The sequence below is a fragment of the Dermacentor andersoni genome, chromosome 8 (assembly GCF_023375885.2).
Source record: "Dermacentor andersoni chromosome 8, qqDerAnde1_hic_scaffold, whole genome shotgun sequence".
Taxonomy (NCBI): Eukaryota; Metazoa; Arthropoda; class Arachnida; order Ixodida; family Ixodidae; genus Dermacentor; species Dermacentor andersoni.
The window spans coordinates 31381355-31402691 of NC_092821.1; the positions used below are offsets into that span (position 1 = coordinate 31381355).

The 21337-nt window shown below is 45.5% G+C and overlaps 1 protein-coding gene across 1 annotated transcript in view; it reads right to left on the reverse strand.

Annotated features, from left to right (window-relative positions):
* LOC126526148 (fatty acid synthase-like) overlaps positions 1 to 21337 on the reverse strand; it is a 132856-nt gene that overhangs the window by 101478 nt on the left and 10041 nt on the right. Inside the window, exons 4-7 of the mRNA XM_055067997.2 lie at positions 17932 to 18165; positions 15587 to 15903; positions 4775 to 5338; positions 306 to 499 (exon numbers count right to left, since the gene is read on the reverse strand). Of these exons, the coding sequence (XP_054923972.2) occupies positions 306 to 499; positions 4775 to 5338; positions 15587 to 15903; positions 17932 to 18165 (1309 nt within the window). The remainder of the gene's footprint in view (positions 1 to 305; positions 500 to 4774; positions 5339 to 15586; positions 15904 to 17931; positions 18166 to 21337) is intronic.

Below are 21337 nucleotides of genomic sequence, written 5' to 3' on the forward strand. Positions count from 1 at the left end.
TCTAACTGCGCCGATTCATTGTATTCCAGCTTAGGAGGGTGCTGTTGCCGCGGTTGGCAAACGAACTCATGACCTATGCCGCGCCGCGGAAAGCCGCATTCATTGAGCCTTCGCGGCGAGAACATAAAATGCAGTAACTAGAATAAGATGCTGAGACAGCTATAATTCGTGAAGTGAAATGTATCGAGGACCACCGCGATGGCTCAGTGGATATGTCATTTAGCCACCCGTCAAGGAAAAGGGGGAGGCCAATGCGCGCCCGCGGTGTCAGTAACAACTTCGAGAACAAAATTACGTGGCAGTACTTGCCTACTGCAGCCATGGCACCATCGAAGGCATAGCTCTGTTCTATGCAGCGGCCTCGCCAGTAGGCTGAAAGAACGGATTGCTCGGCAGTAAGGCCTCCGTCCGCGTAAGCACAGCCAACCTCGCCAGCTGAATGCCCCACCATGCCGTCCGGTTCGATGCCCAAGGCTTGCAGCATGTCCACTAGCGCAACCTGCGAAAGAACGGCACGTGAAAAGCCGTTAGCAAAAGAAGCACACGCATGTAAAGGAAAAACGAAATCTGAATTCTTTGTTTCGGTAGTCACAGTCGCCCTGGTATGGAATAACTCCCCTATTTGGGCGAAATTAAGGTAAGGGCGCGTGATTGGCTCAAGTGGCAAGTGTTTTTGAAAGCTTGGGTGACTGAAGGAAAGGAGGGAACGCGGCCGCTCTGGAGTAGGTTATACGATTGATAGAAACGAATTATGCAATACAATTCTAAACCTGCATTTAAGGTAAATGGCTTCACTTGAAAACAGATTTTTCAATGTAGTCTAATCTTGTTTATTGTTTTTTAATGTTTCGAAAGTGCGTATCTGGTAGTGATTCCAAAGCGGAAACGATTATGTCTCTATTTGAGCCAGTTCAGAACTTAGACAGTTTCCCATCCCTTGCGTAAGGCTTTGAAACCCAAATGAATGTTCAATTTACCTACAATATTGATATGCCCAGGTATCGGTTTATTAAATTTGGATTTACGAGATATCAGGTACGTGAAGCAGTTTTTTTCGGTTATTAGTGTTTAGCAATTAGTTGAAATGTTCAGCAAAGGGCTCGGCGACGCCTGCTCATGTTCTCTGTTTACATTGCGCACGCTTCGTTTTGTCCGTCATGTGCTTCTTTGTTTGTCTTTTTAGCTTGGACTTACAAATGTAACATGCTTAAAAATTGTTGAATTTATTGACTAATAGCCGAGGTTTAGGCCAAATAAAGGCTCTACGCATGTTCATCGGGAACCAAGAACACCAAAGGAAGTCAGAAAGCCTGCTTACAGAATACACACTACAGTGGCTAAATATAACGGCGAGTGCCAGCTCATACAATGTGTGGCCACTCGCCGCTGCATAAAGGGTCCAACCTTAGGGTCGGGTGTAGTTTAAGCACATCCTGTCCTACTTTCGTGCCTAAAAATTCCTTTCAATGCATCAGGGCTCGTTGTCTCAAATTTGATCTTCAAAGTGGTCTTGTATGCGAACCCTCAAAACAGCGTTTCCGGTACACTTTTCTGTATAAGATTTTGTCTATGAGATATCTGTACACAGTTCCTTGCAATGAACAAGACTGGTTTGAAACGTATGAAATAGTTTGATGACATGTAAAATTATTCTTCCAAAAATTGCCATAAAGAATATTTTAGTTGCAGTTGTGTGAGTTACAACATCGAACAAAAACAACGAGCGATAGATGAAAATTGCAGTTTTTTGGTCCGGGGTGAATGCACGCCGATAAGCTGTGGTAATACATGAAGACGTGCAGGTACAGAAAAGTGCTTCATGGTTCTGCGTGCCTTTTGTGCCATGTTTTTTCGAAGTATTTGCGCCTGACCGGCAAAAAGGGTAGTACCTAAAGTTCGGTAAAACAGTTCAATAGCAGGAATCCAATTTTTTTTTGTCTTCCATGAGCAGCTCTCACAGCACAATTTCGGAGTGTGCACATACGCACCTGCTGAGTCATCATATATCAGAGCGGCCTTGCAAGCGACATGCATTTACAATTTTGCATATTACAGTTTGGTCAGGAGAGCTGCCTCATAGAGTATTGTGTTTTTGCGTATACGTTTGTTTTCATGGCGAGGTCTTCAGCAGCAGTATAATGGGCGGGGATTGGTCTTTCGACAAAACAAATAGTGGAAGAAATTTTTGACTCACGATTTGATATCTGCAACGGCGAAGGGCATATCTTCGCTCAATGACTGCGGATAAGTTATAGGTAAACACTTTATAGACTTACTAGGATATCTGATTGACCAGTCAATCACCAGTCATTGAACCAGTGACACAGAATTCACCACTGTTAGACAGCTCGCATTTCTGCGTGTGCCTACCGCCTGCGCTTTCCTTGGAAATACACCTCCAAACGCATTTACTCTCCGTGACCGCTTCCATCATCATCATCATCATCAGCCTAGTTACGCCCACTGCAGGGCAAAGGCCTCTCCCATACTTCTCCAACTACCCCGGTCATGTACTAATTGTGGCCATGTTGTCCCTGCAAACGTCTTAATGTCATCTGCCCACCTAACTCTCTGCCGCCCCCTGCTACGCTTCCCTTCTCTTGGAATCCAGTCCGTAGCTCTTAGTGACCATCGGTTATCTTCCCTCCTCATTACATGTCCGGCCCATGCCCATTTCTTTTTCTTGATTTCAACTAAGATGTCGTTTACCCGCGTTTGTTGCCTCACCCAATCTGCTCTTTTCTTATCCCTTAACGTTACACCCATCATTCTTCTTTCCATAGCTCGTTGCGTCGTTCTCAATTTCAGCAGAACCCTTTTCGTAAGCCTCCAGGTTTCTGCCCCATATGTGAGTACTGGTAACACACAGCTGTTGTACACTTTCCTTTTGAGGGATAGTGGCAACCTACTGTTCATGATTTGAGAATGCCTGCCAAACGCACCCCAACCCATTCTTATTCTTCTGGTTATTTCAGTCTCATGATCCGGATCCGTGGTCACTACCTGCCCTAAGTAGATGTATTCCCTTACCACTTCCAGTGTTTCGCTACCTATCGTAAACTGCTGTTCTCTTCCGAGACTGTTAAACAGTACTTTAGTTTTCTGCAGATTAATTTTCAGACCCACCCTTCTGCTTTGCCTCTCCAGGTCAGTGAGCATGCATTGCAATTGGTCTCCTGAGTTACTAAGCAAGGCAATATCATCAGCGAATCGCAAGTTGCTAAGGTATTCTCCATCGACTTTTATCCCCAATTCTTCCCACTCCAGGCCTCTGAATACCTCCTGTAAACATGCTGTGAATAGCATTGGAGATATCGTATCTCCCTGTCTGACGCCTTTCATTATAGGGATTTTGTTGCTTTCTTTGTGGAGGACTACGGTGGCTGTGGAGCCGCTATAGATATCTTCCAGTATTTTTACATATGGCTCATCTACACCCTGATTCCGTAATGCCTCCATGACTGCTGAGGTTTCGACTGAATCAAACGCTTTCTCGTAATCAATGAAAGCTATATATAAGGGTTGGTTATATTCTGCACATTTCTCTATCACTTGATTGATAGTGTGAATATGGTCTATTGTTGAGTAGCCTTTACGGAATCCTGCCTGGTCCTTTGGCTGACAGAAGTCTAAGGTGTTCCTGATTCTATTTGCGATTACCTTAGTAAATACTTTGTAGGCAACGGACAGTAAGCTGATCGGTCTATAATTTTTCAAGTCTTTGGCGTCCCCTTTCTTATGGATTAGGATTATGTTAGCGTTCTTCCAAGATTCCGGTACGCTCGAGGTTATGAGGCATTGCGTATACAGGGTGGCCAGTTTCTCTAGAACAATCTGACCACCATCCTTCAACAAATCTGCTGTTACCTGATCCTCCCCAGCTGCCTTCCCCCTTTGCATAGCTCCTAAGGCTTTCTTCCACATTCTGGTTAATCATTTCGGAGCGCGGGTTGCGCAATAACTTAGAAAATAGTGTATCCGATTCCTACTTTGGTATTGCCATAGCGGCGTGAGTTCGATGCTCGTGGGTGGTTTTGGAGGACTTGCGTTTTCTGCTATCCTATGTGAGCGCTTTTGGAGCTTTGCTCCGGTACTTGCGCGCCACATACAAGTCGCGCTCTTTTTCAGATGCTATGAAAAAGAGCCTGTCTCGCCAGTAGAACATGCGTCACGTATACTTCGCTGTACACCAGGATCTCGCGAAGTCAAGCACTAAGAGGAGCCTTCGCAGATTTTGTCGGAGATGCGCTTGCGGCGGCTACGACGGACATCGGGCCGCAGCAAGAGCGTGCCGTATCATGCCCGTTTTCCGCCAACATCATTAATACCGCAAACGTGACAATAGTTGTGAAAAATGCTGGAGGCTATCGAAAGTGCGTTCGAGATACCTGCGGACAGCCAGCCTTGTCCCGAACAGCCATCTGGTCGTGGCTGCTCACATGATTAAAATGCCGCTTCATATGTCCTCGCTAGGTTTAAATGATCTAAAAGACTTGTACCCATATGTATGACATATTTTTTTGGGTATTAGATGATAAACTTTATAATTCATTTTGTTTGCTTTCTTGAAAGGTCCTTGGAAAATGTGGGATACCCTCTCCATTTCCTACAAAATGTATCCGCCACGTTATGTTGACCCTCCTCATTGTCCGCACCTTTTAGAAATAATCCATCCGCAAGAAAGCATGAGCGAGAAAGAGCATTGTGAGATCGCACGGCCATCACTCAGTTGAGATTTTCCCAAACGAATTTTAATATGAATTATGGTACGCACCTGACTTGAAACAATGGAGGCAAAAGATCCTCCTAGTGTCTTGCATTGGGGCTCGTCGGAGGTCAGCAGATCGATCAGGTCGACTCCGTGTTGCTCTTTGAGCAATGCGTGGGACTTGCGGATAGAGTCAGCAAAGACTTCAAAATGCATCATCTGGCGCGCCATGCCGTTCCACTGGCAGCCGACGCCATTGAACACAAACCAGAGGGGTCGCTTTTTGGACGGAGCCCGCTCGGCTACCTTAACGATCGTCCTGTCCGAGTTGTCCACGGGTATAATTGTAAAGCCTCGATACGGGAATAGCTTCACGCTTGGCTGACCGACACGATTCAGGAGGGCATACCCGGAGTCTGGGTACGGTGATTCGGCTTCAACTCGATCCAATGTGCGCTGCGAAGATGACGGTAATGAAATAAACATAACGGTTCGTTCATACCATATTACAAAGAAAAAAAATCGAACTGCACTCCCCTTCACGGTCCTTGTTACCTTCATGTGCCTCGTGACACTGGCGATACAGTTTTGAGTGCTAGAGTGTAAGGATGTAAAGGATTTCATAAAACGCTACATAAGTTAAAGATCAGAAATAATCATATAACTCAAGAAAGAAAAAAAGAAAACTCCGGCGGCAAGTGTTCTAAAATGACTTTAACGTCATTGAGATCACCATTGAAGAAATATACCCAGACACTGCGTTGCCACAGCCAAAACGCCTCATGTATAACCTGCGCACTACACTTCGGGTTCCCTCGTGCCTTTCTCTGGACAGACTGCGTGATGTGGCGGCGCCCCCACCAAGTTTGCGCATGGCACGTGTCTGAATATAGACTCACACAGTACTGTATAAACATCTATGACACGGCTTTCATTCCGCCCTTCAACAGAAACAATTTAGATGACTTTTAAATGTTGGCAGCATTCATTAGCATTGGTGTGTTTTAGCTGCGTGTGTTAGCGCCTGTGTTCTTTCACACCAACCTCTGTCAATGGGTAGTCTATAATAAAGTGGGTTCAAAAGCAAGCGTCGGGAAAACTTGCGTGACTGATTAAGGAACACTGCGTATATGTCTCTTTTCAGAGAATGCGCTTCACACCAACTTGAGCCACCGCTATATGTGAGAATGGGCATGTGCTGCTCCTCAATGAATCTCTTTTATGTCAACTTGGACCACTGGGTAAGACGAATTTAGTATGTGTCACTGCTAAATGAATATGTTTCTTGCCAGCCTGGGTCACAGGTTAAGTTTTAATGGGCACATATATGCCACTTCTACATAGACCTGTTTGATGCCAACTTCTGTAACTGGTTGTGTGTCACAGAGCATGTGCCACTCCTCATAATGTTCACTACGTAAAAAAATATAATCAACAATTACACACTCTTAGGATATATCGCCAATCGCATTAGAACCGACAGTAATTTCCTAACGATAGATTCGTCAATTTTTTTTTTTTTTTTTACATTGGAGGAGGACACTTACCCAGCGGTACATGCGCAGTGACCCAAGTTGGTGGGAAAGGTGTTAATGGCGGCACATATCTAATAATTACACGCCGATTGACACAAGTTGGCGTAAGAAGATATTAATAAACATCTGCACATACACACCGACCCAGGTTTATGTGAAATGGGCTGATTGACGAGAAGCAAATAATAATGTTCTCAATAAAGGCTCGTTGAAGGGCGTAGCATGGGCCGTGGCTGAAGTTGGCGTGACGGTTGGCTTCGAACGAAGTCAGCTTTAACCCAACAATCCTATGCCCTACCAATTACACCACGCACAGTGGTCACCGATAGAGTGAAACAGTTTTCCAATGGACAGACACGCAGGCAGACATACAGTAGACTGAATCAAGTTACCAAAGAATGTTAATTCCGTTCAATATGCAATGCCAAGGAAAACAAAACACAGTAGTGGGCAACCTTTCAGAAAACAGTTCACGTAACGCACAATGAGTTGAATATTGTTTGACAAAGAAGGTGTTGATCCTTGGCTACACCTGGTGAAGCAAACGTTGCGTACTGTTCTAAGAAAGAACAAATGCACTTGGCCAGTCTATTTCTATCCGCCGCGATAGGTCGGTGGCTTCTTCGTTGCGCTGTGGTGCTCGAGGTCACTGGTTCGACCACGGTGGCGGCTTTCCGAACCGAACTCAATGCAAAAAATCTCGTGTGCTATGCTGTAGGTGCGCGTTAAAGTGCAAAAGGTAGAAAAAATTATGCTTGACTCCACCACCACGGCGTTCCTCGATATCAGATTGTGGTTTCCGCAAGTAATGCACCAGAGTATTCCTTTTTTCCTTTATCCTCGCTTCGTTTCTGCGGCCATCTAAGCCATCTGCTGACTTGCAGCTTGATCAGAGGAAAAAAAAGTTGCCTCCGTCAATGACGTCCCTCTTGAGCGGTAGCGATTCCTTTGGGTTGCTCGTGCATCGCGCAAACTGTCCATGCCTGATGCTGTCCAGTTTTGAACGCGACTTTTGGCACGAAAAATCATTCTTGGGCTTCAGCGCTGAGTAAACATATGTACGTGATTCTATGTTTAGCCGCTGACGCCATGTTCTTTCGGCCCTTCCCTACACGACAATGCCTCCGAGAACCCAGAGTATGTGCTTCACGATAATTTGTCACTTGGAAAGCAAGCTTGAACTTATAGAAACGCTTCTTGAGATATGCGTTATAGTGTACATATAAATGTCTTTGCTCATTAGCCTAGAAGGAAGTGTTAGTTGAGGCGTTCCTATTTGTATTACATGGGGAAGGAGAAACGGTACGTATCGGCAACCATTGCACGAAACTTGGTAAGGCTCTTCTTGCATTGAAAAGATAAAATAAATCTAGTTAGTGTAGCAAGATGATCTCTTGATGTCTTAATTAAAGCTCGCCAACATAGCGAAATCATGAAACACGAAGCTATCGGGTTAACAGCTGGGTACGTTAGCAATTAAAGCTGGTATAACACTTCTGCAGACTGCACCTAAAATATCTGTAACGCGGGCGAAACTGATGCAATATATATCACAATATTTGAGCAGAACGTTTGCGAAATTATCGTAAGCGTTGTAACAAAATTAAGTAGGCTGAAAATTTTTATATCAAGTTGTCTGCCTTGGATGCTGTATGGAGTGCCGTTTACAAAATTTCCATATTTATTTTTGGTATGGAGTCACTGATTTGTAAGCTTCGTGCGTCAATTTTGAAACATACCGATTTTAGGAAATGTTGGTAAGACATTCATACATAATAATAAATCTGCCTGCTACGGTCATTAGCGCTTACACTGTTTGTCAAATGGAAGACATTTCATTCAAATCAGTCGAGGTGTTTCCTGTAAAAGCGTTTCTGCATTTTACATGTGTTCGAATAGGCGCTATTGCTGTTGAGACCGAGCTTAATCTTTTTGTTAACAAGAACGTTTTTCTGAGTGGCTGAGATATACGAGGGGAAGTCAAAAAGTGAAAGGGTTTGCAATTTCTCGCAGCAGTGTTTGGGTACGCTGCTAGTTTCCAGCAATGAAATAGTGTCGTCAGCAACCCTTCTATGGAGCGCGTCACTCTTATTCCCGCGTTAGTTGTTACAGTGTAGCAGAGCAATAAACATGACGGCTCCATTGTCGATCTGCACCAAGAAGGAAATGAGAGCAGTGATTCGCTTTTTGTATGCGGAATGTGTTAAACCTGTGGAAATTGTTGGTTGAGTGCAAGAGCAGTATGGTGACAGTTGTTTATCGCGAAACAAGATCTACGAATGGATAAAGCGTTTCAAGTAGAGAAGAACGTTATGTGACGAGCTAAGATAGAGCAGGTCATCAACCTGACCGAGGATAATTTTAGAGCCGTTTAGGGTATGGTGATGGAAAACAGACGACTCACAGTGGTCGAAATCACCAATACTTCACATATCAGCATGGTTCAGCGTATTCCATATAACACAACAGGGTAAATTTTCGGAAAGTGGTGCAAGGTGTGTCCCAAAATAATTGTCAGTGCGGCATAACGCACAAAGGTTGGACATCTCTCGTAAACATTTGGCACGTTATCGTCGCGAGGGAGATGCATTTTTACAGCAAATTTTTACTGTAGATGAAACTTTGGTACGTATTCACGGACCAAAAATAAGGCTGCGAGCATGTCCTCGCAACACTCATCATCACTAGACGTTACGAAATTGAAACGTCATCCATCAGCTGGTAAGATTACGCTAACACTATTCTGGGATATGGAAGGTGCGGTAGCCGTTCATTTCACTCCAAGAGGCAAAACTATGAATACTGAGAAGTATTGTGATGTCTTGCGAACCAGACTGAAACCTTCAATCAGGCCTAAGCATCGTGGGAAACTAGGAAGAGGTGTCATCCTGCAACAAGGTAACGCTCTGCCACATTTTACCAAATGGACGGCCGAAACAATAACCTAGTTGGGATTCGAATTGCTGGAACAACCACCATATAGTCCAGGCCCGGCTCAAAGCGATTTTCACACGTTGGGACCATTGAAGGCCGCGTTCAGGGCAAAAAACCTTTGCAACCGATTCATAGGTCATTAATCTGTGCAAAATTGGTTGCAGGTGCAAACAAGAAAACTTTTTTTTGTCGACAGAATAAAGCGAGGTTATGTATAAAAATATTGTATGTTTTAGTTTTCTATCATTAGAATAAATCTACCTTTTCTGAAAAGTACCTTTACTTTTTCAGTTCCCCTCGTAAATACACCAGACATGAGAAATTGTTATACGCGGCATCCAATGCACCGCATTTTGATGATGTTTCTTTCATTTAAAACAAAAGTTCCACCGACTGTAGCCAGCACTATTATAACTCAGTCGCCATGAAAAAAAAAATTCAAAATCATAAAATTTTTGTACGCGGAAGCATCAAGATGAAAATTCTATATGTTCAGAGTACAAAAAAGCAATCGCAATTTTTATGAAGCGGCTGTTGAGATATTCAAACAAAATTTATGTATTTTACACCCCTCTTTAGTACGACTCACACAATCCTCGTAAATATCGGAACAATATCACGTATGGTACGCACTCGCCGATCACTGATGGCCATTTCTGATGCTTAAAGAGATGCATTTAACTTTATGCGATACCTCTTCTCGCACCCGAATTAGGGATTTGCCCAGTTTGAATGAATGTTCTGAGATTGCACTTATTGTGGGATCTCCTTCCTTTATTTTTTGTTTGTTTTTACCTTTCTGACTTCGTTGTACTTCGTATTATACGAAACACATATAAAGAAAATCGACATTGTATATTACTTCTATATCTTGTTCTTTTCAATCATCGTTCTTTTTATCGTTACTTTTATGGTTGTACCTCACCTTTCTTCATGTATTTTCTATCGTCGATGTGTCTTTTCTTAAAAAACGTAATTGCATATGATGTACAGTGAAAAGTAATTTATTACTTCATTTATTACTCCCTGTGGGATCTGGGATCTTTTAAGGATGAAAGCCAACAGAGGGCGCGGTGATCCGTTACAATAAAAATAGGCCGTGAGGTATAAACATGGGGCCGAGTTTCGTTACTGCTCACACTAGGTCGAAACATTCGCGCTCGGCAATGAAGTGATTCCGCTCTACAAGTGACAAATGATGGCTAGCGTATGCGATGACACTTGTACCAAGACAGCACCGAATCTGGGGCCACTGGCATCGGCGCGCAGCTCTGAAGGGGCTGAAGTAACGAAGTGTCCTAGAATCGGTGGAGTGGTGAGCATTGCGGTAAGGTGAGAAAAGGCGGGGGCCTGAGAGGCACCATATGGAGATCTGTTAGAGGGCGAGCTATGGCGGTAACATCTTTAACAAAGCGGTGGAAGTAAGTGCAAATGTCCGCGAAACTTCGGACAGGTTTTGCGCACTGTGCAACAGGGAACTCCTTCACGGCGCGAATTCTCTTCGGATCTGGTTGGATGCAAGTCGCATTCACGACATGTCCAAGAACAGTAATCTCACGGTGGCCGAAATTACAGTTCTTGGAGTTGAGCTGTAGAATGGCCTTGCGAACAACGGCAAGTACAGCTGAGAGGCGGTCAATGTGTGTGTTGAATGAGGGCGAAAACGCAATAATAACATCTATGTAGCAGAGACAAGTCGACCACTTGAATTCTTGGAGTAATGAGTCCATCATACGCTCAACAGTCGCCGGAGCGTTGCACAGGCCAAAAGGCATAACTTTGAAGAGGTAAAGACCATCTGGCGTTATAAAGGCGGTCTTTTCACGATCTACATCACCGACAGTGATTTGCCAATCTCCAGACCACAGGTTGATGGAAGAAAAATACTGTACCCCGTATAGGCAACCGACGCCGTCATCGATACGAGGTAGTGGGCAGACGTCCTTCTTCGTGATGTGGCTGAGGTGGCGGTAATCGACGCAGAAGCTCCATGAGCCATCCTTCTTTTTCACCAGCGCGACAGGTGACGCCCAAGAACTTGACGATGGCTCAATGATATTTTTCGCTAGCATCTTGTATACTTCCGTTTCGATGACGTGGCGTTCCGAAGCTGAAACTCGCCAGGGTCGCTTATGGACGGGCGGATTATCGCCTGTATGAACACGATGTTTGACAGGTCACGTCTGGCCTAAGGTTTCGATGTTCAGGTCGAATATGTCCTTGTACGAAATCAGTACACAGCAGAGCTGTTCAGCCCTCGCAGGTGTGAGATTCAGCGCGATCATCTTCCGAATGTCGCTGTCAGTCCAATGGGTATACCGGAAATGCTCACAGGAAGCGTCGAGGGCAAAAGTCTCAACGTAGCTAACTTCTAATGCAGTGATCGTAGCCAGAGGGATATCTTTAGGCAAAATTTGCTTAGTGAGCCCGAAATTAACTAAAGGGAGATACGTGTGATTGTCTGTGACCCTCAGTATTGTATGCGCGACAGTAACGTTGTGGATGAGGACGATGGCAGTTAAAGGAGCGGAGATGTGATCACCATCGGGAACTGTCGTAGAAGGCAACATTTCGATGTATGTCAAGACCTGTGGTGGAACGTGAACGAAATCAGTCGGTCTGAGGCGAATTTCGTGAGGTGTCGGATGAACGTCCAGTAGGGGCAGTTCAACACGCACAGTACTTGAGGAACCAACGGTGAGCGCTGAATGGGTAGAGAGAAACTCTAGACCAAGTGAATTTCGTCACGCACGGTGAAAAGGGGGACAGTATGGAGGCCGGAAATACTCGCACGAGCAGTACACATTCCGACAACGGTCACTGTGCTACCGTCGGCGATACGTACGAACCCAGTAGCGACATGCGTCACAATTTTCCTTAAATGACGGCCTAGGAGCCTGTTCATAATCGATTTGTGTGCTGCGGTATCTATGAGTGATGTGACGGATGTGCCATCAACTTGGACGTCAAAAAGCTTATGTCTCTTAAACGGCGTCAAAAGAGGATCTTGCGGCGCGTCCGACATTGCAGCACCACCTCAAGGTGCCGCATTGCCTAGTTTTCCTTCTGGGACGGTCCTTGGTAGGACGACGAGGGCAAGGGGTGAATCTGGGGTGGACGTGGCTGGCGACGTTGAGGCGAGGGCGAGTGAGCATAGCGGCGAGTCGCGAGGTAGTGGCGTCGGAAGCGCCACAGAAGCGACTGGGTGAAGAACTTCGGGACGACGATGAATTCCAGAAGGCGTTTCGAGGCGGGGATGGCCAACGGCTCCGGCAGTGACGGAAAACGTGATTGATTCGACCGCACCGGAAACCGGTCGGCCTGTCATCAGGTGTACGCCAGTCCTATGAATTCCGAGCAATGTAGGGATAACGGGCATGGTAGGGTGGACGGCGATAGGACCGAGGCATAGGAGCAGGGCCGGTGTAAGGATTATTCAAGAAGCAGGGGGTGGGAAGACCCATATTAGCGATTTCCTGGCGAACCATGGAACTATCAGCGATATCGTCTCAGCAGGGCTGTCCCAAGACGTCTGTTGAGGCGACGCCGGAAATGCTACTTTGAGTTTGCGGCTTACATTGCGGGTCACGTTTTCGCTTGGTGGTGGCAAGCTTGAGTGGACGGTGGAGTCGGTGCAATAAGAGGTCACTGCAGTATTTGGAAACTATGTAAACTGATTGTGTATATGGTGACTTTCCCCTGCTCGAAATGGCGGCAGAAGTCCATGATGGCATCGAGATTCTATAAGTTTCTGAAGACCAGAAGATTAAATGTGGCGTCCGCGATGCCTTTGATAATGTGTCCAACCTGTCCGCCTCTGCCATGGGCGTGTCGATTTTATGACAGGGGGCGAAGACGTCCTGAATGTAGGAGACATATGACTCAGTAGCAGTTTAGGCACGCGGGGCGAGTTGCTGCTTGGCGGCAAGTTGTGGACCGGTCACATTGCCAATAACGTCAGACAGCTTTTTTTTAAACAAATCCCAGCAGGTTAGCTCTTCCTCGTATGTTTAAAGCCACGTTCACCGTGGTCCGTCAAGGTAGAACAATACATTGGCCAGCATCATGGTCAGATCCCAGCTGCTCACCTTGCTGACGGGCTCATACATCTTCAACAATTCTAACCCGCCGTGGTTGCATGTGGCTATGGTGTTGGGCTGCTGAGCACAAGGTAGCGGGATTGAATCCCCGCCACGGCAGCCGCATGTCGATGGGGGCGAAATGATAAAACACCAGTGTACTTAGATTTAGGTGCACGTTAAAAAACCCTAGGTTGTCGAAATTCCCGGAGCCCTCCACTACGGCGTGCCTGATGATCAGAAAGTGCTTTTAGCACGTAAAACCTCATAATTTATTTGCAACCGTTCTACGTCAACGCCATCGAGGCAAGTGAACTTGCCGGAGTGTGACGGCGGAGGCAGGGCAAGATACTGGGTATGCGTAGTCGGCATTGCAGCTGCAGAAGCAGGGCCTTCCACTGGAAACATGTTCCCAGGAGGTTTGCTGTGTTCATATAGGAGGTTGTGGCCAAGTACTGCACCAGGGTGGCCAATCCAGCTCTGGTGAGGGAGTGCGTTACCGGTTTTGGTCACCGGGATCAGGCCACACTCCAGTCCTGTTTATGCAATATTATCAACACGCGGATTTTTTTTTTTAATCCGGTGGAAAATTGCGCGGCACCGGGATTTGAACCACGGACCTTTTGCACGCGAGGCGGGTGTTCTACCTCTACGCCACCGCTGCTCCCATGTTCCCAGGCTTGGTGACAAATCCGCTGCGGAGCTCCGTGGTGAAGACGCGTACCCCGCACGTGCACCAAAATGTCACGGGCATAAACTATTTACACGATGTATTTACGAGAGATACATAAACAGCAGTTGAGAATCCCGAGAGGCTGCTGCCACTTCGTCGTCGTTCCCGTCGATGACGTTGTCCCATTTTCCCACCGTACAATATACAGGGTGATTGTCTTTAAGATTTACGGAATTTTAAAATTTCGCCTGTGGCAGATAGCAGAACTCTTATTCTTGAGCTATATAGATTATTGAGAGAGGCGTACATTGCCTGTAGAAGAGATCGAAACACATATTAGGCTCGATAGCGTTAAGGGCGCCGTGTCGCAGAAAATCCGTTGTAGGCGTCCTTGGAACTGTCCGTGAGCGACCGATATTTAGGTATCTGTATATATCATGCCATGCTATATCACAGCGGTATATGCGGGTTATATAGACACGCCATTCCGTCACAAAAATTTCTCATATGTTGTCTTGCATTCTTCACAAAATAATTCCTTGCAATTTTGAGAATGACGGCCCACAAACAAATGCCATGCAACAAAGCACCGACAGCACATGCCTGTTATGTTAAACCTTCTCAGACCTAAATATTAAAATGGCAAAACAATAACACAAACCTGAAAACGATGTAATTTCTTGAGCGCGGCTGTGCACAACCACTGGTATTTGCCCACGCAGGAAGCCGCGTTTCTATCAGATAGCTCTGCTTCGTAGATAGCGTCTGACGCCAGCGTTTGATGGTAAACATTAAGCTTACGTAAGCTGCAGCTGCCAGGAAGCTTCAGAAGCCGTCAGGGATCTATGAATGTTAGCGCCTTCCACTCTTGAAGGCGAAGCTTAAGCATGCTCCCAGTTTTTTTTTCTTGTCATTAAAGTTGATGTTGTGGCATTACTCACGCCTCGACGATAGGACTTTGACCTTAATGCTCGTCACAGATCTCACAAATTACTGAGTGTGACTGAGCACAGGTTGTGTCCTCGCTGCAGCTGGACGAGGGGCCCCTTCTCGTTCATGTCGCCGTTGGAGTTGGTATCTGGCCACATGTGACTGCATAGCTACATGCCTCCATGTCAGAAAGCAATCAGTCTCACTAATGAGGTTGCTACTACTAGGCGTGGTGCAGTGTTTAATCGGAGAACTCGCTGCCGAAGACGCCTGGTCATACGATTCGGTCAAAGGCTCCGCGCGCCTCATGGCATTATAGGAATCAGCTTGCCCTCCTCCCCCCCCCCCCCAAAAGAAAAGCTACTTCTAGACTTACACGCGCCAAGCATGGGCGACAAAGGAGAAGGAATGGAAACATTCTGCGCAAGAGGTGTGTGATCACGCTACTAACTTTAAATACAGACAAATCTAGAGGAAGTAACAGGATTGTTTCAAATACGTGACTAAACCAAAATATCAGGTTACTAAAATTTTACAATCGTAGAATATAACAGAAAAATGCTCTGGCAGCTACCATATGTGCATTTAAATAACCAGTTCAAAGACGTAACAATACACTGCCCCATTCTCTCCATTTCCATATAAGTAAAGACGTGTCAAAAGGCTTCTCTGTACTGTAAAGAGTCCGGGGCAGCTATGCGCCCTCCAGCGAAAAGAGAGGGCGTACCGTAACGAAACTCACCATTAACGAGTCGTTGCTCCTTCCAGCCATAAGAACAAGCCTCGGAAGCTCCGGCTTCAACCGCGGAAGGGAGTCCACATGCGGACTTGGATTGGATTCTAAGACTGCGTGCGCGTTTGCACCGCCGATGCCCTGGGAGCTGATGCCTACCATGCCGCCGTCGAACGGCGTCGGCGTGTGAACCACCTCCACGCGTCCATCGTGCAAAGACGGCATGTCCGGGTCAGGACTCTCAAAGTGCAGAGTGGGCGCTATGGTTCCCGTCTCCATGGCGAGGATAACTTTGGCCACAGAGGGGACACCTGGAGGAAAGTGTGTCCCGAGCATAAAAAAAAAATATGCCAGCATGAACAAGCAGGAAACCACTTTCTATTAGCATCCACCGTTCAGCGAATACATGAAAGCGAATAACTTGACTAAGCGCAGCTGCGTTAATTTTCTGCAGAGCCGTTTATAGTTATAGCACACGCTGTGTGGAAAACCTTTGAGCAGTGCCAAACGTAATGCCGCATTCCGAGGCAAACGTCCACGTTGGTAAGACTTCTTGCTTGGACAGTTGCACGTTGTACGTTGTACGACCTTTCCATTATTTAACAGTACCGGGCCATCATCGACAGGCCGGCTTGTCAAAGCCTTACAACTGCGTGAAGCAGCGAGATGGGCAAGAATAAGCGCATGCAAAGAATGCTCGCGTCCAGCGCAAGTTGCGCCCTATAAGCATTCCTGCATGCCTCACACATATATTATGACATGTGGTGAAAAATATAAAGCTGTCACTTATCGACTCGTGTGCTGACCCTTAGCGCCCCTATGATAGGCTTTATGACAGCTTTGCGCTTTTTGTGCAATGCGTTCTTTTGCATGAACACTGAAGCTAATTGTAAACTGCCCAATGAGCTCAATACAGTTCATCATAATCATCATCATCATGGTTACGCCCACTGCAGGGCAAAGGCCTCTCCCATAATTCTCCAACTACTTCGGTCATTTACTAATTGCGGCCCTGTTGTCCCTGCAAACTCCTTAATCTTATCCGCCCACCTAACTTTCTGCCACCCCCTGCCACGCTTCTCTTCCCTTGGAATCCAGTCCGTAACCCTTAATGACCATCTGTTATCTTCCCACCTCATTACATGTCCTGCCCATTTCTTTTTCTTGATTTCAAGTAAGATGGCAGTCACAGTTAATACAGTTACAGTCAGTTAATACAGATGTCAGTTACAGTGTAGTTGTCAGTTACAGATGTTAGTTGTCAGTTAACTGTCAGATGTGAGCTACAGTGTCAGTCAATAAGATGTCAGTTAGTGTCAATACAGTTACACCCACTCTAATTATATTCTATTGGCGGGGAAACTAACCAACAAGTTACCCGTGGCAGTTGCTGTGCCATGCTGTTGGGAAGAGCGGGGTGGACGCTGCTTGCTCTGCGGTTCCACGTTCCGCATGCGAGCTAATTCTTGCTGATCATGTTGCTTGCGCCAGTTTAAAGCACGGATATATTGTAGACGCTAGTCCACGCTCACGTGGTAATATTTTGAAGAATTGGAAGGCTGCACCTGGGAAAAGAAGTTTATCGACCCCCAAAAAAGGATGCACGAAAACGCGGAGGAAGACGTCCGAGTTTACGTACAGCCTAACCATAAGGAACATGTTTCGGGGAGATTTTCGGCTACGGCGCCGGCCGGCTTTCTCACTTTGCTAGCCACCCCTGGCGCCAATGTGGCATATGTAGGCTTACTTCGGCATTGAGGCACCATTGCCCTCAGCGTCGCATTCCTCTTTACGGCACTAGCCACCATGAGATGAAGCCTTCCTGCGCTATTGCCAAAAATCAGTCGAAAACTTGTTCCATGTCTTAATGACTTAACCGAAACGCCGAAATGAATTTCGCGGCTTCCGCGTTTCGATGTGTGCCTATTTTCACGTCATCAGTGTGAATCAGCATTTTGTGCCCCCGTTTGTCTCTCCGTTTTATTTTGACGATGAAGAAGACGCCATCATTGTAGTATCGTTTTATTGCGACAGCAAATATATGGACCCTGCACCCGCATTTCCGCCATCGCAATCGCCGCCAGGTTCCGTATAAAGTCTAAAGGTGATAAAATTGTTCCCCTTACCGTATGCGGCATGTGCGAATGAAAGCATGCAAGCATAAGACGCCTATCGAGGCTCACTCTCAAGCTGTGCAGCCTCAAACACTATAAGTATCATCTAATATTATCAGAGATGCACATATCTTTGCGGGTTTATTTCTTAACGGACAAATGTGGAGGCTAACATTCTTTCACGAGCTGCTACGGGCACATATATTAGTAGTCACACTTTCTTACCTGAAGCGCTCTCTGAATGTCCCATGTTGCTCTTGACAGATCCGATCATGAGTGGCTTCTCGCGCCCTGGTGAACAAAGCACTTCGCTGAGTGCCTCAAGCTCGCTAATGCCGCCAGCCTTGGTTCCGGTTCCATGTGCCTCGACATAAACCACTTTCCGGGGGTCCACGTTGACTTCGGCGAATATATCACGGAAAAGCTTCGCCTGCGCTTCGGCCGACGGAAATGGTACACCTGAGAGGAACAGGGTCAAATGACATACGTACGCACCTTTTATTTAAGCACCGTCGCGTTTGCATTCGCGCTTCTTGTGCAATTTTTCTCTCTCCTATTGTGGCAGTGGTCATCCGTACTCCGTTAACATTTAATCTTCACTTCTCAGTGCAATAACCTCCGCTTTCTGAGCTCTAGTGTTTACTCCTTCAGCATGTCGACCACATGCTGCGGCGCGAAGATATTCTAGTACATTTTAGCCCCAACTCATGCTTTTCGGACGCTCCGAAGCGACAAAATATGTGTCTGAGCTGATGATGGCGATTAAAAAGACGAAGATCCTAGTGTCGTTCCCTTTGAAACAATGCCGTCAGGAAAACTGTTTTACTTAGGGTTTAACGTATCGTTATGCGGAAGGCTACGCAAATCATTGTAAAAAAGCTCAGTTTATTCCTTGTTATCGCTTCTTATCGCTCTTAGGCAGCCACCGATACCCAGGCGTCTTTTATTTGTCTCCACAAAAGTGCTTTGAATGTTCGACCGGTTTGCTTTATCTGAAATGTTTTCCTTATAAGGTCCTCACACTCGCTCATATCGTTTTATCAGTATGACAGCACCCACCCTTTCATTTTTTGTACTGTTTGTTCTGATTGGGTTCTTTACTCTTTGACATGCTATCATAGCAGGCTTTCTCTGCGTGGCTCCTGTCGAATACACCGTTTCTGCATCTGTGGCGTTACATTCAACCCCTCTTTTCCTGCTGGTGTAATAATATGTTGTCATCATGGCTTCATAATCCAGAAGCAATGTCTTCTGAAGCATCGTGAAGATTGCACACTAGATGATATTGTGCATATACGTGATTGAGTTGTTCTGTAGGCTGTCATTTACACCACCTTCCATGGAGCGGGCTTTATCACGCACGAACGCAGTGGTGACGTAGTGGATTCAGCGTGGTGCTGCCGAGCATTAGGGTTCGGAATGAAACAGCAGCTGCGGCTGCCGCATTTCAACGTGTGTGAAACGCGAAAAAAAAAATGAAAAGGCCAGTGTGCCATGCATTGAGTTCCCGTTCCCAAGGTGTTCAAAATTAATCTTGAGTCACCTATACTGCGGCCTGCCTCATAACAATATTGCGATATTCCCACGTAAAATGCCCCAATACTATCTAATCACACATGTCACTCAACTCTCGCGTTCAGTCATTGCAATTGTAATTGTACTCTTTTTAACTATACTGAGATTTGGACGAACGCCTTTGGAATTTGCTGTCTGCCACTGTTCACAAACGCAATAAAAATATTTTGTTCCTTTACTGACTACATAAACCCGTATTGCGTGGGTATTTGTTCGAAGTTCTTATATGTCAATTTTTTTTCTTCACTACACTCTGAAAACAGTTGCACCCTTTGGGGTGTACATTTGCCACGCAACAATAATCGTCATTTGTCTTGTCCGCATTTCCTTTCTTTAACGCGGCGAGCCCGGTACTTTCCAGTAACGAACGGCATGCACGTTATCAGCATGACATAGCATTCCCGGCAGGAAAGTAACGAGCGCAGCGTTTTCAAGTGATGTTATAAGGCTGCTACTGCTAATGTCAGGAGATATAGAACTTAATCCAGGACCGCACTCCGACTCAGAAAGTGATGAAGCACGAACACTGACTTGCTGAAGAAGATACTAAAAGAACAAAGTAAAACAAATAAGACATTGAAGGATTTGGCTTCTAACTTGAAGCAAGTGGGAAAAACAGTAGCCGGCATACAAACAAGAATGACGGCCATTGAGGATGAGCTATCTCGATTGAGGCAATGCGAACAAAAAATATCGGAATGCGAAAGTTGTTGCAAAAGCATGAACAAACAAATGCATGAACTCGTTATTAAAGTGGATGATACGGAGAATAGAAGTCGCCGAAATAACTTAGTAATTTATGGCGTTACTGAGGACTCAGACGAGGAGGCGAGAACACTAGAAAACAAAATAAAAGAAGGTATATTCAAGGATATTCTCGGCCTTGAAGTTAAATCTATTGAAAGAATTCATAGGATTGGCTATCGTTACGGTCAGCGCCCACGCCCAATCATTCTTCGACTTTTGGATTGCAGGGAAAAAACCAAAATTCTTTCTTGCTGTAACAAACTCAAGGGCACACAGATATCAGTATCAGAAGATTTCTCAAAAAGAACAAGAGACGTCCGATCTAACTTGTGGCGTTCAACGGCAGTTGAACGGGCAAACTGTGCAAAAGCCTCACTACCATTTGATAAACTAAGACTAAACGGACGTATTTACACGTGGGATCCCGATAAGCGCACCAGAGTAGAAATATCAAGAAACGTTGCACCTACGTTAAGTGATTCCCACACCTCGTCATCGGCACAGGGTAGCTCGAAAGAACGCAGAAAGAAATCACAAGGTAACAAGACACAACGGATTTCTGCGCCGCTTTCGATATTGTGCTTGAATTCTCGAAGTGTCATTATTAAAATTGATAAATTAGAAGAGATAATCATACTGTATAGTCCAGATATTGTAATAATTACATAAACATGGCAACATGCCCATATACATGATACTGAAATTGCCCTTGCCTCATATTCATAGATACGCACAGATCGTGACGGCCACGGAGGCGGCGTAGCTATTATGATGAAAAGCAGTTTAACATTTCAAGAAGAGCCTGGAATAGCTACCATGAAAGTGCTTGGTGCACAATTCAGTTTGATAATACGTCGTTGTTAATAGGTGCTATTTACAGACACCTTGGAGCGCCTGAGGAATACCTTTTGAAAGTGCATGATTACCTACACAGCAAAATTAATAACCGTACAAAGCTGTTATTAACTGGGGATTTTAATCTAACTGGGATAGATTGGAATAAGTTAACCATCGGCAACAGAGATGCAAAAAACCGTGAGCGCCTGTTTGAAATAATGTTTAGTTTTTCTTTATCACATATTGTTAAAGAACCTACGCGTGTCCAAGGAAATGCCTGTTCAGTACTTCATCTTGCTTTAGTATCGTAGTCGATAACACCACATATACGCGTTGAAGAAGGGATTTCAGATCATAAGATGCTGGTTCTAACATGTTTTACTCTGCGTATGAGCGCTGGGTGTAAGACCAAACCATCTCGAATAGCTTTCAAGGACTACAGCCGAGCTAATGATGAGAGTGTTATTGACTA